The sequence below is a fragment of the Montipora capricornis genome, chromosome 9, assembly GCF_036669925.1.
Source record: "Montipora capricornis isolate CH-2021 chromosome 9, ASM3666992v2, whole genome shotgun sequence".
NCBI classification, from domain to species: domain Eukaryota; kingdom Metazoa; phylum Cnidaria; class Anthozoa; order Scleractinia; family Acroporidae; genus Montipora; species Montipora capricornis.
Window position 1 is genome coordinate 19523585 of NC_090891.1, and position 15234 is coordinate 19538818.

At 39.2% G+C, this 15234-nt stretch overlaps 1 protein-coding gene across 3 annotated transcripts in view; it reads left to right on the forward strand.

Moving 5' to 3' along the window:
- The window catches only part of LOC138016614 (uncharacterized), a 29712-nt gene continuing 14478 nt past the window's right edge, over positions 1 to 15234 (forward strand). The window contains exons 1-14 of one of the 3 annotated variants that reach the window (XM_068863794.1): positions 1 to 416; positions 2354 to 3047; positions 3966 to 4106; positions 6250 to 6417; positions 6627 to 6767; positions 7748 to 7899; positions 8788 to 8987; positions 9079 to 9776; positions 9872 to 10012; positions 10842 to 11009; positions 14325 to 14465; positions 14622 to 14773; positions 14905 to 15104; positions 15196 to 15234. The exon at positions 15196 to 15234 is cut by the window's right edge and continues 659 nt beyond it. In XM_068863794.1, the coding sequence (XP_068719895.1) occupies positions 2361 to 3047; positions 3966 to 4106; positions 6250 to 6417; positions 6627 to 6767; positions 7748 to 7899; positions 8788 to 8987; positions 9079 to 9776; positions 9872 to 10012; positions 10842 to 11009; positions 14325 to 14465; positions 14622 to 14773; positions 14905 to 15104; positions 15196 to 15234 (3028 nt within the window). In that variant the 5' untranslated portion in view covers positions 1 to 416; positions 2354 to 2360. Of the gene's footprint in view, positions 589 to 1654; positions 1788 to 2353; positions 3048 to 3965; positions 4107 to 6249; positions 6418 to 6626; positions 6768 to 7747; positions 7900 to 8787; positions 8988 to 9078; positions 9777 to 9871; positions 10013 to 10841; positions 11010 to 14324; positions 14466 to 14621; positions 14774 to 14904; positions 15105 to 15195 lie in introns of those variants that run through there. The other 2 variants (XM_068863795.1, XM_068863796.1) reach the window with 2 other exon arrangements.

Here is a 15234-nt window from a genome sequence, read left to right on the forward strand (position 1 = left end):
ACCCCTACCCTGTTGCTAAGAAAGGCCTGATAGCAAATTCGTGACGTTCTCGCTGCCGTCGCCGTTGTCGTTGCTTAAGCTCCCTAATTGCCGTTGTCCATGGACGTCTGAGATCGATAGTAGGATTGTCCACAACGGTTTTATTTTTATCAATTTTGAGAAAAACGAATTCTGAGTGGTACGGGAATAGGTTGCCTAAACAGCTGTTTGAAAGGAAAGAAGCACAGCCGTCGCGTGATTGCTGGTCACGTTTTTTTACTCCTACAATTTGAGGGTCTTTCAGCCAGTAAAAATTATTGACATCAAAACAACAGGAGCATTTAGTTGATTTACATTTTCTTCACGTTTTTTGTTCAATATACACGCTGCAAATATATTCACAGCGACGATTTGCTACAGTGTCGGGAGACCTTCTGGTAAGAAAGGAAATGTTAGTTGTATTGAAAGGTAGACAGCTTAGGCTATGCGAGAAAGAGAACAGAATTTCATCTTGGATTTGCAATTATCGCAAAGGGTGCTTCAATTCAACAACAGCGTTAATTAAGAATGTTGGACAGAAAATATTGTAACTTCGCTTCAACTGACACGGTTAGTTGAGGTTGAGAAAATTCAACTGTTGAAGAGAGTTCTGTCTTTACAAGCGTCGTTGAGTTTGGTGAATGGTCTCAGCGAACGCGTTTAAAACAAGATCTCAGCTGGTGAAACTACCCTAGCTTTAACAACTGTGCGGCAGTTTTAGGGAGAAATCTCGCTGTTAATTATTCGTTGTCGATTTATCAGTGTTCATTTTTGAAGCCTAGTAGCTTTTCAATTGTCCACTGGCTATAGCGCTTCGCCAGTCAAAGATCAGTTGCTGTGGTTATTCGTACTGGACCCGTACACCGACCGATATTTGCTATTCACACGGGAGTCTTCTCAGAATGATTATTACAGGTTCTAATCTTCACCTTGAACGACATAACCACGCATTTACTGAAAGCTAACTGTTTAAAAATGGGTGCTTAGACTTAAATATTGTTCATCAACGCTATTTGAAATGCTGGGCAGGTCAGATAGCCGGTGACATCGAACGAAGGAGGTAAGCTTATTTCGGGAAATTAAAAAGCCGTCAATGCCGTTGTTTCAAGTTTCATAGCTGAACGGTATATGATAAAAGAATGAAAGACGACGTAAGATCAGACTTGCTGAGTGTTATGGACCTGGAAAGACTCCCTTATAAATAGCAAATATAGGTCCGAAGGTAGGTGTACGGGTCCCGCACAAATGGCCACTAACGGCAGTATTTTTACCGTATTGCTTTCTCGAGGGAAATGTAACCTTCTGCTAGCGGTGAATATGCATGAACTAAGGTGTGACAAGGAAATGATATAATTTGGTGTAATGAAATTGGTTTGATTAACTATTTTGACCTTGCTAGACGCGGTACGTGCCAGTGCACAGGTAGAAGCATGTCACTGCACAATTTAAATTTTTTTTTTGCTTGGCATCGATCCATGCATGCGTAACCGAAGTAAACAGACGATGTAAGCGTTTGAATTGGAGTTTACTTAGAATGGTGTTTTCCTTGACGTTTGTTTCTGACAGTAAGAAATGTACTTGTGTACTAACGAAGTATCTTAAGTCATGTTAGGTTAAAACTCAGTATGGGACCATATCCTTGATTCAGTTATATAAGAAAAGTGTCGTGTGCTGCTGCTCGGATTACTTCCTCCATTATGCAGCTAAGGAACTTCACGTGCTGCGCTGCCTAGTTTTTTCAAGTCGCTTTCTTAGGACTTCATTATTCGGTGAGAATGTGTTGTGATGATCTCAGCAGAGCTCGTCCTCAAGATTAATGTGAAGAAAAAACAGCTTTCCTTGGTAGCTGCATTTTATATAAATGAGCCCAATTCCTTTCAAGTGGTGAATATTTAGCTTTGAGAAAAACCAGAGACAACATACGTAGGTGTGCCCCAGGGGGGGGGGGGGGGACTCCTATATGAAACAGATGGGGATGCTTGTCGTCTTGCTTAGGGGTGTAAATTTTGGATTTTGGTTTCGCTTAGGGTATTTTAAGCCGCCAAGGTCTCGTTTAGGATTCCGCGAAGAAACACAGAATTACGCGAAGAGAAACAGAAGTCAAATTTTGTTTTTAACTTGTTTTTAGGGGTCAAAATTTCCTTAAGCCACGCCCAGGTTAGTCTCCTTTAGGGGTCACAAAAAGCTTGAGCCAGGCCCAGATGGTCTCCTTTAGGGCTTAAATTCAAAATTTCCAATGAGCATCCCGGTCCGTTCCATAAAGATTGGTCATTCTATTGCTAGATTCTGTTTTACAGTTTAAAAAACATCTACGTGTAATAATTTCTTTTTACAGTGAGGTGATGGATGAAACGAAACCAAACACAGCACTTCACTGGTTCCGTAAAAATCTACGGCTTCATGACAACCCAGCCTTGTGTGAGGCAATCAAAGGAAGCGGATGTCTTTTTGCCGTGTACATTCTACCACCTGTTATCCCTGATACAAACATCTCTGCAAACCGATGGAATTTCCTGATTGAATGTTTAGAGGATTTGGACCACAGTCTAAGAAGCATTGGTTCTAAACTGCTTGTTGTGCAGGGATACCCTGCTGAAATCATACCCAAGCTGATCAAATGTTTGCACATCACCAAGCTAACATTTGAGAGTGAGAGTGAGCCATTTAGTAGACAGCGAGATGCTGTTATCACTCATCTTGCCGAGAGTGTGGGAGTGAAAGTGGTGTCTTGTACTTCACATACTCTGTATGATGTTGACGGTGTCATAAAGGCAAACAACAATGAGACCCCAAAGCTATTTGACAGCTTTCTTGACGTTGTTTCTACCTTGGGTCCACCGGAAACGCCTGTGGGAACAGTAAGTCATGATATGCTGGCTTCCCTTTTGCCCAAAAAGAACATGTTTGAGGACTGCCGCATACCATCAGTCGAGGATCTGGGCATTGAAAGGTCCAAGGGTTCATGCCAGGAGACTTGGCCTGGTGGAGAGTCAGAAGCCTTGCAGAAGTTAGACATATTTCTTCAAGAGGTACCTGTACATTTATGTATGCTGCATGTTGAGTATAGAACCTTAGACATGGGCAACTTCTTATAAACAAGAAAGAGAGAACTGGCTGCAGAGTGTAGGGTCTTGGGTATAAACCTCAGCTAAGATAAACCTAGAGATATATCCTTTTACCCCTGAAATAGACCCTATTGACAAGTAAAATCTTGTGGTGTTAGACAGAGTAAAATCTGTCAGTGTCTGACCCTTAGAAGGGAAAGGGTGAAACGATAACATGACTGTAGAAGCCGACTCTTTGACTGGTAAACTTAGACCCCTTTTAGTCACGGTTCCTCCCAGCTTTTGTGGAAACTGTGATTTCCAAGTGATTCAGACTCAAAGAGCTTTGGCTTTTTATGAACACTGCAATTTCATACCATGCAGGGCCAATGAAGTTTTGACTTCTCTATGATCAGCATTTTCCACTTCGTATTCTCTTGTCATCCAGTGAAAAAAGAAAAAAAAAACAAAGACAAACAAAACCCTTGGCTTAATTTAAAGTGCATATGAAATAAAATATTTTGTATAGATATAAAGAATCTGTTCCATACTAGAAACAAACATTTGACCATTTTTATGTAGAAATTTTTAAAGCAACCAAAATGTGAATGCAAAGGGTTTTTACTGCAAAATCAGGGAATTGATAGCTTTCCATATACATGGCCTGCACATCACAGCTCATTTGTAATGGTTCAAAATATTATTGACAGTTTGCTAACTTCATGTACAGTTGGCAGCAGACAAAAATCAAAATGTTGAGGCAAAAAATATTGCTGTCAATAAAAATATTCATTATTTATGTTTGCATCAAACAAGATCTGAGTTAAAAACATTTGAGTGAAGATGGTTGGCATTGAACAAATCTGTCTACGTGTATTTATTGTTCACCTGTGATGTTTTTAGATGGTGGATGTTGATTTTCAAGTGGACTCTGCAAGTGAAGCATTCCTTCGTGGATTCACAGACAGGCTTAGTCCATACCTTAGATTTGGGTGCCTTTCTCCAAGGACATATTACCATGCTTTGTCAGAAACATACCAAATTGTATGTATACAGTCATGCCATTCGTGTTTTTGTAGGAGTGTACGTAAAGTTATAGTCTTATTTTAATTGTCACCTATCAGTGAATGGATACTACCATTTGTGTCCATCCTTGAAGTGTGACTAATTTTGCACGAAGCTTTACCTTTTAAGCGTTAACAGTTTGTCTGGTTATGTGTCACTTTTGACCAATGAAACATTGGCGGTTACGTCGTGAAATTGACCACATTTTTGGCAGCATACCAGCATGTTTAGTTCACACATTCTTGAAGTTTTCATGTTTTCCGTGAGAGTGGAGATTATGAATCTTCCATGGAGTCTGGAAGAGTTATAAACAACTATCTCTTGTGAGTTTCCAAAAACACAAAATATGGAATTTGGTATGCTTTACCAAGAGGAGATACCTGCTGCAAGTTCAGCAACTTGGAGAAAAAATACATGAAACCAAAGTGAAACTAGAAAGATTGAGGGGGAAATATTTCTGTGTCTTCAGCATTCTGCACACACATTCTTCTGTGTTTTAGGAGCAACTCCTGGATGGTAATTTATCTCTTCCAAACTTGTAAACTTTGAATTAATTTTTTGTCTCCATTGCAAAACGGGCAGAGACGTTATAAGGGCGGTCAAGCAAAATCGGAACGCTCTAACGAAAAACCTGAAAACTTTGAGAGCATGTGAACAAAACATCCTGGTATGCCGCCAAAAGCATTGTCAATTTTAAGACATAACCGCCAACGTTTCATTGGTCAAAATTGACACATACATGTAACTGGACAAACCACTGACATTTAAAAAGTAAAACTTCACGCAAAATTTGTCTCGCTTCAAGGATGGATGCAAATGGTAGTAATTTATATCATCATTCCCATTTGAACTATTTGAACAAATCCCACTAGCAAACTAATTTTACTACATGTACAGTAACTCCAATCTTGCTGTCAAGAATATAATTTGTACATTAGGCAAGAAAGCTCTCTCTAGCATTCTACTCTGTTGCTGACACTTAATAGGCCACTTGCACTAAGAGGTCTCGTGACCATTGCTTCCTTTAAACAATGAGTTGGAATCTTGCTGATGCAAAAAATTGACAGAGCACATAAAAATTAGCTTACACCTGAAATTTGAGAGGAAACGCATTTAAGGAAGATTTTTTATGGCACTTTGATTTTTCAACAAAGCAGTATGATTTGTATTGGCCGCCATGTTGGAGGGCATACTCTTGCCCTCCAATATGGCGGCCAAAACTACTTTTTGCTTAAATCTTGTTAAACGTTTAATAGTTACGCTCAGATGTGCTGTAAACGTTAGCACATAATTTTTTCAACATCCTCCTTGAAGTTTAAGTGCAAAGCTTGTGTTCAGAAAGAAGTAATTCATAATTTTAAAAATCACATTTCGGTCACGTGACCAGCGAGGAACTTACTCATTTTAAGAAAATGGTGCGGGTTTGAAAAACCAAATCACTATTATTATGTTTAAGATATGACCCGCTAGTCGTTTTTCGAAGGCAAAATCATATAGCTTTCATTTTCATGAAAACTATGTCACATGACCTCTTAGTGCAAATGGCCTATTCCATGGAATGTCCACTTCATCAATCTTGGAGAGGGGATAAATGGCTATTACGGTGTGCATCATAATTCATTTGGTAGCCATTCAAATACACTCACTGCAAAATCTATTCAATTACCAGTAGCCTTGATAAATACATGTACCTTGTGGGCAATTGCCTGTCTTAAATTTGTTTGGCCATAATCTGATGCACATTTCTGCCTTAAACATTTCCATCATAATTTTTCTGTTTATGTTGCACAATTTAACAACTGCATCGGTAAGTGGAGGTTGGGTACCTGTTACATGTCCAGGGGATTCCACTGGAGGCCAACGTACCAGCCAGCCAGCCCCTCGACCAAGTAATGCTCCCATGGCCAGCAATTCCTGCAACCCTGCAGCTGTGTGCTCCTCAAAAAAATAGCAGCATGTTAGTCATAACACACTTTGTTTTTCCACTTGCATAGAAATGGATAAGGCAGAAAATGTTACTTTTTGTCATGCACAGCTTGTGGTCTGGGTATGACTTCCCATTGCTAGAGTTATTAATTTGTGTTAAATTTGTGGTGAATGTTTTATTTGAACTATTATTTAGGCAAGAAATCAAAGGCCTCCACTGTCACTGTTCTCATGGCTTTTGAGGAGGGATTTCCATTTTGTCCTCGGTAGCAACAATCCAACTCTGAACCGAAGGGAGAATAACCCATTGTGCTTGCAAATCAACTGGGAAGAAAATGCTGTTGCTGTAGAGAAATGGAAAATGGTAGGTGGATATCATCATCGTGATCACCATTTTCGTGCTATGCCGTACTGTCACAGTGGTTTTTATCTATAATTATTATAATGGTCATCATCATCATCGTCATTGGAAGTACCATACCATCTTTACAATCACTATTAAGTGGTACTATTAAATACAGCTTCATGACTGTTCTCGATGGTGATGTCTATTATAATTTTTCTATCCTCCAGGGCAAGACAGGCTTTCCATTTATTGATGCCATTATGCGGCAGTTGCAACAGGAGGGATGGATTCCATCCTTAGCGCGGCAAATTGTTGGGTCTTTCCTCACACAAGGTTGCATGTGGATCAGCTGGGAGGAAGGCTTCAAGGTGAAAAATATTCAGATTGCCAAGTGAACATTGTGGCCCCTAATATTGTAGACTGTAATCATGATGTGTTAGACAACTAAAGCTTTGGGTTGTGTTGTACACTGTACCTCATTGAGCGAGCATCAGGATTGGCCACAAGAACAATAGAATGAACAAAGATAATAATGGATTTACCACAGAAAACAATAGGAAGTAGGACACTATACAGCCAATGAAATACAGTGTTCAAAAAGAGTTACGACCCTACCCAAAGCATTGCTTGTTAAGACTATTTTACAAGTAAGGTCGAAGATGTTCCTGGTAGTTGTGAAGTCAGAAGTTGTATCAAAGAGATCCGTATTCCCCACTACAGTTTGAGGTCTATATACAATTGTATATATAGTCATTTTAAGAGGCCTTTAAATACTAATTGCTGATATGTAACACAGCATGAAAGTTATGAGTGGAACTCTGGGTAGACTCAGAATCTTCAGATGATCAAAGAGAAAGGGCAGCCTTAGTAATTTCATCAGATTCATGTAAGGACTGTAACCCTTTCTTACTACCCTCATTCATAAAATCTGTGTGATGTTATCCCCAGCCACTTGCAGAAAAGATTGCCTTACGAACATAAGGATTCGCTCCGATGTTTTCTGACCACATCATTGTTTGCACTTGATTTTTCTAGTCAAAGACAAGAACTTGTTTATTGTACAAAGAGGTACCGGTATATTTATTGTGAGGAACAACATTACATGTAGTGTCCACATCCTTATCTGGTCATAGAATTGTGCACTAATCTTCACCAAATGTGCAAAAAGTGGTGGTTAACAAAAAGTAAGTATGAGGTGGACAGTTCTTTTGGCCAGAAAATTGCCCTCTTCTGCACCAGCACTGCCACGTGAACTTTTGGGTGATTGCCATAGGTTACATCGCTTACATGTACTCTCTGTCTTCACTGCATGATTGAATGAGCTGATAATATTACTACACATTATCAGGTCTTTGGAGAGCTGCAGTTGGATGCTGAGTGGAGCCTGAATGCAGGGAGCTGGCTGTGGATTTCTGGAAGTGCTTTTGATCAAAACAGATTGCCTATCTTTTGCCCTGTTGAAACTGCGAAGAAGATAGATCCAAAGGGAGAGTACACCAGGTACAACTGTATAATAATAGCGACATTGAAGTTGACAACTGTACATTTATGTAAATAACCTCATATAAGGTGATTCCCTGGTTTTGCATTGCACATCCCTACTGTGTATAATTTCTTGCGTCATTGGTGCGAAAAAATGGTGCTTTTTCATTGACGCCCAGCTTAATCTCTCAAGGAATGGCTATTATCTCCTGAACAAGTATGGTGACCCCCATTTTTTGTTTCATATTTTTGATGGGAACGGTGTCTTCATGCAGTTGTAAAAAAATCAGCACAAATCTATGGCCAGTTCTTTGGCAATTTCATAAAATTGTATGGAAGCAGCCATTACGAGCTGAACAGCCCACAATCAAGTTAAATCTATTTTGGAGTGTGAAGTACTCACAAAGGCATTCAAATACATTTCTGAGGTACATATGTGAATCAATTGACCATAGAACGACACCAGGCTCTGCGTTATATTAGGGATTACATAGTTTATAAAATTGAGCTAGTCTGATTTGTCCAATATTGGGATTGTGTGGCAATAGCCATTGATATATTTATCAGCGTTGAACCATGGGAACAAGCTCAGTGACCCCCCTTTTTTATCACAGTTTTATCATCTCCTTAACATGTAACAACTCTGTGCAAAGTTTACACTGAATGACAAGCTTTATTTCTTGGGAATCACCTTAAACAACGTAATTGTTTTACAAACAATCACATTGGGAACAATCTATTAGTAAATAAATTTGTGAGATAAAATTAATGTGTACAGGGCATACAGTGGAAACTAGGTCAGACACATTTGGCGTTGCTTATCTCATTGGTTTTGGCATTGCCAATGTGGAAACAGCGATGGCTATTACAAACAACCAAATAAAAACAATGTTTCTCCCCATGCAGGAAATATGTACCTGAAGTTAAAGACCTGCCCATGGATTATGTCTTTGAGCCTTGGAAAGCACCAGAATGTGTACAGCAAGCTGCTGGATGTTTGCTTGGTACACACTATCCATTGCCTGTAGTTGACCATGAGGAGCAAAGGAGAGTCTGCGTACAGAGGCTAAAAGAGCTAGCTGAGAGCGTTGGTGAGAGCATTGGAGGTATGTTAATAGTTTAGACATGGTGTAGGCTGAATATATCCACACATTATAGAAGAGCCAATGTGCCTCATGGTTTGTGTTTCTGTTATAGTGGATGAAAGAGGACACACAAGTGTGCATTTGTTTAGAAAAGACCTGAGGCTGCATGACAACCCAACACTCCGTGCCTGTCTCGAAGACTGCGGTACATTTTACCCCGTGTATGTACTGGACACGAAAGCAGCAAGAGAAAGCAAGATCTCTCCCAATCGCTGGAACTTCTTACTTGAGTGTCTAAGAGATTTGGATAATCAACTGGCTAGGGTTGGATCTCGTCTGTTTGTAGTACATGGGAGGGATGTGGAGGTACTGCCAAAGCTGTTTACAGAATGGGGAGTGACACGCCTTAGCTTTGAAAGTGATATTGAACCATTTGGTGCACAAAGAGATTCTGTGATCCGGCACATAGCTGAGGAAGCTGGAGTTGAAGTGTTAAGCAAAACATCTCATACGCTATATGAGCCAGGGGACATTTTACGTGCAAATCGCGGCATTGCACCCATGGTGTTTGAAGACTTCGTTGGAGTTCTGAAAGAGAATGGGCTGACAGTTCCCAGTCCAGTGAAAGAAGTGGACAGACAGTTGTTTGGATGTTGTGTTACACCTGTAGCTGCAGATCATCAAGCGAACTTTGGAGTACCTGAATTGAGTGATCTTGGAGTGAAGGACATCCGATCGGTGACAAGTGCATATCTTTGGAAAGGGGGAGAACAAGAGGCCCTGAGAAGACTTGAGCTATTGCAAAAACAGGTAAATGGTGAACTTGTGAAGGCAGGAAACGTATTTGGCTCATTTATAGGGGCAAATTGGGTGATAGTTTGAATGTCTTTCTTTTTTATGTGCAGCTTGTGAAGAATGACTTTGAGGATGAGCCACTGAGTGGAGCGTCGATGTCTTCATCTGCAACTCATCTCAGCCCCTACCTGCGATTTGGATGTCTGTCTTCAAGAGTGATGTGGCAACGCATTAATGACACTTACTGGAAGGTGTGAATCTAGGCATCCATTATCTAGACAATTGCCTTTATTGATTTGTGTTGGAGTCTCTGAATTTGCATGGTTCTGCAGAAGCATTACACATTCTCTAGAGATTTGCCCATTGAGTGGCTTTATGGCTTGGTCGGCGGAATGTTGGACCAGCATCATGGTGGTCATGAGTTCGAATCCAATTGAAGACACCTGATATTTTCAGGTGTCTGTAAAAGGCAGTTGGTTAATAAATTGTCCAGATAAGCGTGAGGATGTCGTTTTTTCCTCTAGAACCCACACTTAAAACATGCTTGCATTTTGAAGATTTTGTAAATGTAATGTGTATGTTTTGGAAGAACCATTTCAGATTTAAGCAACAGAGGGCATTTTCTGTGTTCCATAGCCTCATCTAAACATGAGGGGGAGTTGGGAGAATTTGAGACAGTTATGCAAACCAGAGACACAGTTTAGGGTTTGCATACAATGTAACTGTAGAGAATTCTCCAACTTCCCCGAGTGTTAAGATGAGGCTATGGAAAAACGGAAAAAAGTCCTCTATTGGTTTTATAAAATATTTCTCAAAGATACATGTAATTCAACAAATGAAGGAAAACGCTGGTTTTTTTACTTCTTGATTGAAACAGATTTTCTTGATACATGCTCATATTTCCTACCAACTAATCAAAACCCCCATCAGACAATACATAATCAATCAAAATTTGTGATGTCACAGCTGTTTCCATACTCTCATCTAAACACAGCTGTTGACCAATGAGAGTGCACGTAATCTCCTACATGTAATTATTTTATAAATTATATTAATAGTTACAAATTGATTTCTCAACAGGCAAAGGGGAAAATGCCGCCACTTTCCTTGCACGAGCCTCTTCTGTTTCGCGAGTTTTTCTTTTTAATGGGCTGCACCAATCCAAGCTTGCATAAAATGGCTGATAATCCTATGTCCTGTCAGTATCCTTGGGAGGAAAACCCTGAAGGCCTTCGCAGATGGAAAGAGGTTTGTACACCTGAGGAATATATTCAACCTGCAAGGGCCATTGAATTTTAAAGATGCATAGGAAAGCAAACTTTGAGTTTGATGATGATGAATTATGATCTTTGACTTGACCAATAAATACCGTAGAAACAAAAACCTATTGATCTTTTTGGACAGGGTACAGTTAGGGAGGGAAAGGTTGAAGTGCTTATCAATCGCTGAATTTCAGAGAAAGAAAGCGATAATTATTACAATTTATTATATGGCAAAAGATTCTCAGACTAAATGGAGCAATCTGATTGGCTGGTTGTTGGTCGGGATTTCACAGTACGGACCATTACCATGGAAACTGTCCATTTCCGTACATGTATTTCTCTCTCCTGGGAAATTCAAGTTCAGTAAAACACAGTTCTTAAAAAGCGGAATTTAGTTTAACATGTGAAAGGTTACTGTTCAAAGTTCGTTGATAGAAAACAGAGTTTATGATCATTCACCAAGTGGATAAGTGTCTGATTGCTCAAAGAAACAATACCATGTGACAAACAACTTACTAACTTCTCTTGCTGAGGACTGTACTGAGGAATATATTGTACCTCAGTTGCTTTTGTACGTACTAGGTCCGTACTACCATGACTTCAGGCCAGTATTCCCAGTATGGCCTCTGTGCTTGGTTAGTAAGAGGTTAGTGGTAGTCGTATATTAATTTGAAAGACAAATTTATGTACAGTGTAAGGGTGTTTTGTTTAATATGAATACATGATGCAGCAGATAACCTAGTAACCTTTGTGGCTGTCTTAGTTGGTGTTTATAGAAGAATCCGCCTTACAAGAAGGGGTTTCTCTCTACTAATTAAAACATTCATTAATCAGTAGGTAGTTTTGGGGAATAGTGTGTGTGTGGATGGTGAGTTGAGGGAAAATCATAGACAAAAGTTATGGTTAGTCTGTAAAATGAGGGGGAGATGTTCACAAAGCAAACTCTCAACCCCACAATAAGATTAACGAAAGAAACAAACTCTGTGTGAAATTAAAAATATAATCTCAGAAACAGTCAGATAGTACATGTACGAAAAACTAAATCAAGTAGGAGGGATTAATAAATATTTGACCATGAAAATTATTCGTTCTTAAAAATGGGAATAATAAAGATGAAAAATCTTTACACTAAAATCTTCGTTCTTAAAAAATATATGGAAAAAACTAAAGAAATCCCATGGAATATGAAACACCAGTTCCACGAGGCAAATCCAAAAATCCCAAGGATAAAGACAAGCTGACTGCGACACCATTAGGCTCGTAAATGGCTGCGAATCTTCAGGGGTAGAGCGCAACCGAGCAAGGGGGTTTCTAGTCCAGCGCTGGACCTCTACCCGACCCCCTCGTGCCGAGTCAAGAAAGGAAAAAGAGAAGAACAACAAGCCACTACTCTGGACAAAAACTAAGACTAAAATCCATGGACAGACTAACACGACCAAGGCTTCCAAGTCGATTAACTAAAACTAGAAAGTAACTCTTACCAAAAACACAACTCATCATGTGTATCATGGACGTTCTGAAGCAAAATTATAGTTTAATTAAAAAATAAAATAAAGAATAAAAGGATTCCTTGTTACTTACATGGAAGAAAAAGCTGGCAAAAATTTTTCCCTTTGCTCCAAAATTTTGCAAAGTACCCTGCACACGTCAGCCTGGCTTGCGACAAGAGAATTCAAATACGACCCAAACTGTACACATGGCCTGGGTGCGAGATGTGGGAAAGAGTAGATCTGGGAACCAGTATGACAAAACATGGATCCTGGAATGCCCAAAGCAATTTAAAATACTAGTACGAAATTGAAGGCTAAAAAAGGCAATGACCCAGAAAAAATTGGAAGCATAAGTGAGATTGTATAGCTTCTGATCTAGGGTGTACTGCGGCAGTAAAATCATTCGTTCTTTTGGATGGAGCCAGGAAAAAATCCCGTCAAGCATGGATAAATCATTCGTTCCTTGGATGAATCCTGGAAAAAAACCCGATCAGGTGTATAGATTATTCGTTCTTTTGGATAGATCATTGAAAAAACCCTATCAGGTGTCAAAACTACCTGTTCTGGTTGGATCCAGGAAAAAATCCCCTAAATTTTAAAGCTAAAAAACTGAAAAATTACATCGCCCTACGTAATCCTATAAAAAACATAAATAGGTTCAGAATTTATTGAATCAAAATGATAATAATGATGACAAGGAACTATCAAAGCTGCCTCTGAGTTAGTATCAAGTTAATGAGTTAGAAAAATAAAACTTAAATTGTATCTGTGTGCATAGTAATGTGAAGTGTGAACACCAAGGCCAACAAAGTGTTGAACTAGGACTGATGGTGTATCCCTGCTGGTAGATACATCTAGGGTTTTTTGTTTAATATGAATACATGATGCAGCAGATAACCTAGTAACCTTTGTGGCTGTCTTAGTTGGTGTTTATAGAAGAATCCGCCTTACAAGAAGGGGTTTCTCTCTACTAACTAAAACATTCATTAATCAGTAGGTAGTTTTGGGGAATAGTGTGTGTGTGGATGGTGAGTTGAGGGAAAATCATAGACAAAAGTTATGGTTAGTCTGTAAAATGAGGGGGAGATGTTCACAAAGCAAACTCTCAACCCCACAATAAGATTAACGAAAGAAACAAACTCTGTGTGAAATTAAAAATATAATCTCAGAAACAGTCAGATAGTACATGTACGAAAAACTAAATCAAGTAGGAGGGATTAATAAATATTTGACCATGAAAATTATTCGTTCTTAAAAATGGGAATAATAAAGATGAAAAATCTTTACACTAAAATCTTCGTTCTTAAAAAATATATGGAAAAAACTTTGTGAACATCTCCCCCTCATTTTACAGACTAACCATAACTTTTGTCTATGATTTTCCCTCAACTCACCATCCACACACACACTATTCCCCAAAACTACCTACTGATTAATGAATGTTTTAATTAGTAGAGAGAAACCCCTTCTTGTAAGGCGGATTCTTCTATAAACACCAACTAAGACAGCCACAAAGGTTACTAGGTTATCTGCTGCATCATGTATTCATATTAAACAAAAAATCCCAGTATGGCCCCTGTGCTCGGTTAGTAAGAGGTTAGTGGTAGTCGTATATTAATTTGAAAAACAAATTTATGTACAGTGTAAGGGTGGGAAATCTCTAGTAGAACTCTTTCTTTTGTAAAGCTGATAAGGAATGAAAACAAAGGCATTTAAACTGATTGTTGATTCAAGATATTATAACATACATGGCAGCTTTCCAGGGTGTGGAACTTAAAAATCATTGCTTACATGATTTTGTGTTTCACTAGGGTAAGACAGGCTTCCCATGGATCGATGCAGTGATGAGACAGTTGCACAAAGAGGGGTGGATTCCTCATTTTGCTCGGCAGGCTGTGGGATGTTTCTTGACCCGAGGTAGTCTTTGGATAAACTGGGAGGAGGGATATAAGGTAGGAATGATTCAGCATTGAAATGACTCTTGCAAAAGACTTTTGTGTTTTCTATACCTTTGATATTTTGAGGAATTTTGTAGGGAAAAAAACCCTTTTTTTAGAAGTGGACTTTGAGAAAACGTTCGTTACTAACAGGTGAAAATTAATTTTAAGGTGTTTGATGAGCTCCAGTTGGATGCAGAGTGGAGTCTTAATGTTGGAAATTGGTTGTGGCTGTCAGGAGGAACCTTTGTGAATGGTCATGTACCATGGTTTTGCCCGGTCGAAGTTGGAAAGAAGATTGACCCAACTGGAGAATATGTCAGGTGATTACAATAGGGATTTACATTGGTGTAAAATAAAGCGATAAACTTATTGTTGTGGAGATATGTGTGAACTCTGTTGTATGAATAAGGAGCATTAATATTCTTTTTGTTCTTTATAATGTTGACTGTAGGAAATATGTGCCTGAAGTCAAGGACATGCCAGTGGAATATGTGTTTGAGCCGTGGAAAGCTCCAGAATCTGTACAGAAAGCTGCTGGATGTTTGGTGGGTAAAGACTATCCATTACCTGTAGTTGACCATGAGGAGCAAAGGAGAGTCTGCGTACAGAGGCTAAAAGACCTAGCTGAGAGCGTTGGTGAAAGCATTGAAGGTATGTTAATAGTTTAGAGATGGTGTAGGCTGAAGAGATCCACACATTATAGAAGAGCCAATGTGCCTCATGGTTTGTGTTTCTTTTATAGTGGATGAAAGAGGACACACAAGTGTGCATTTGTTTAGAA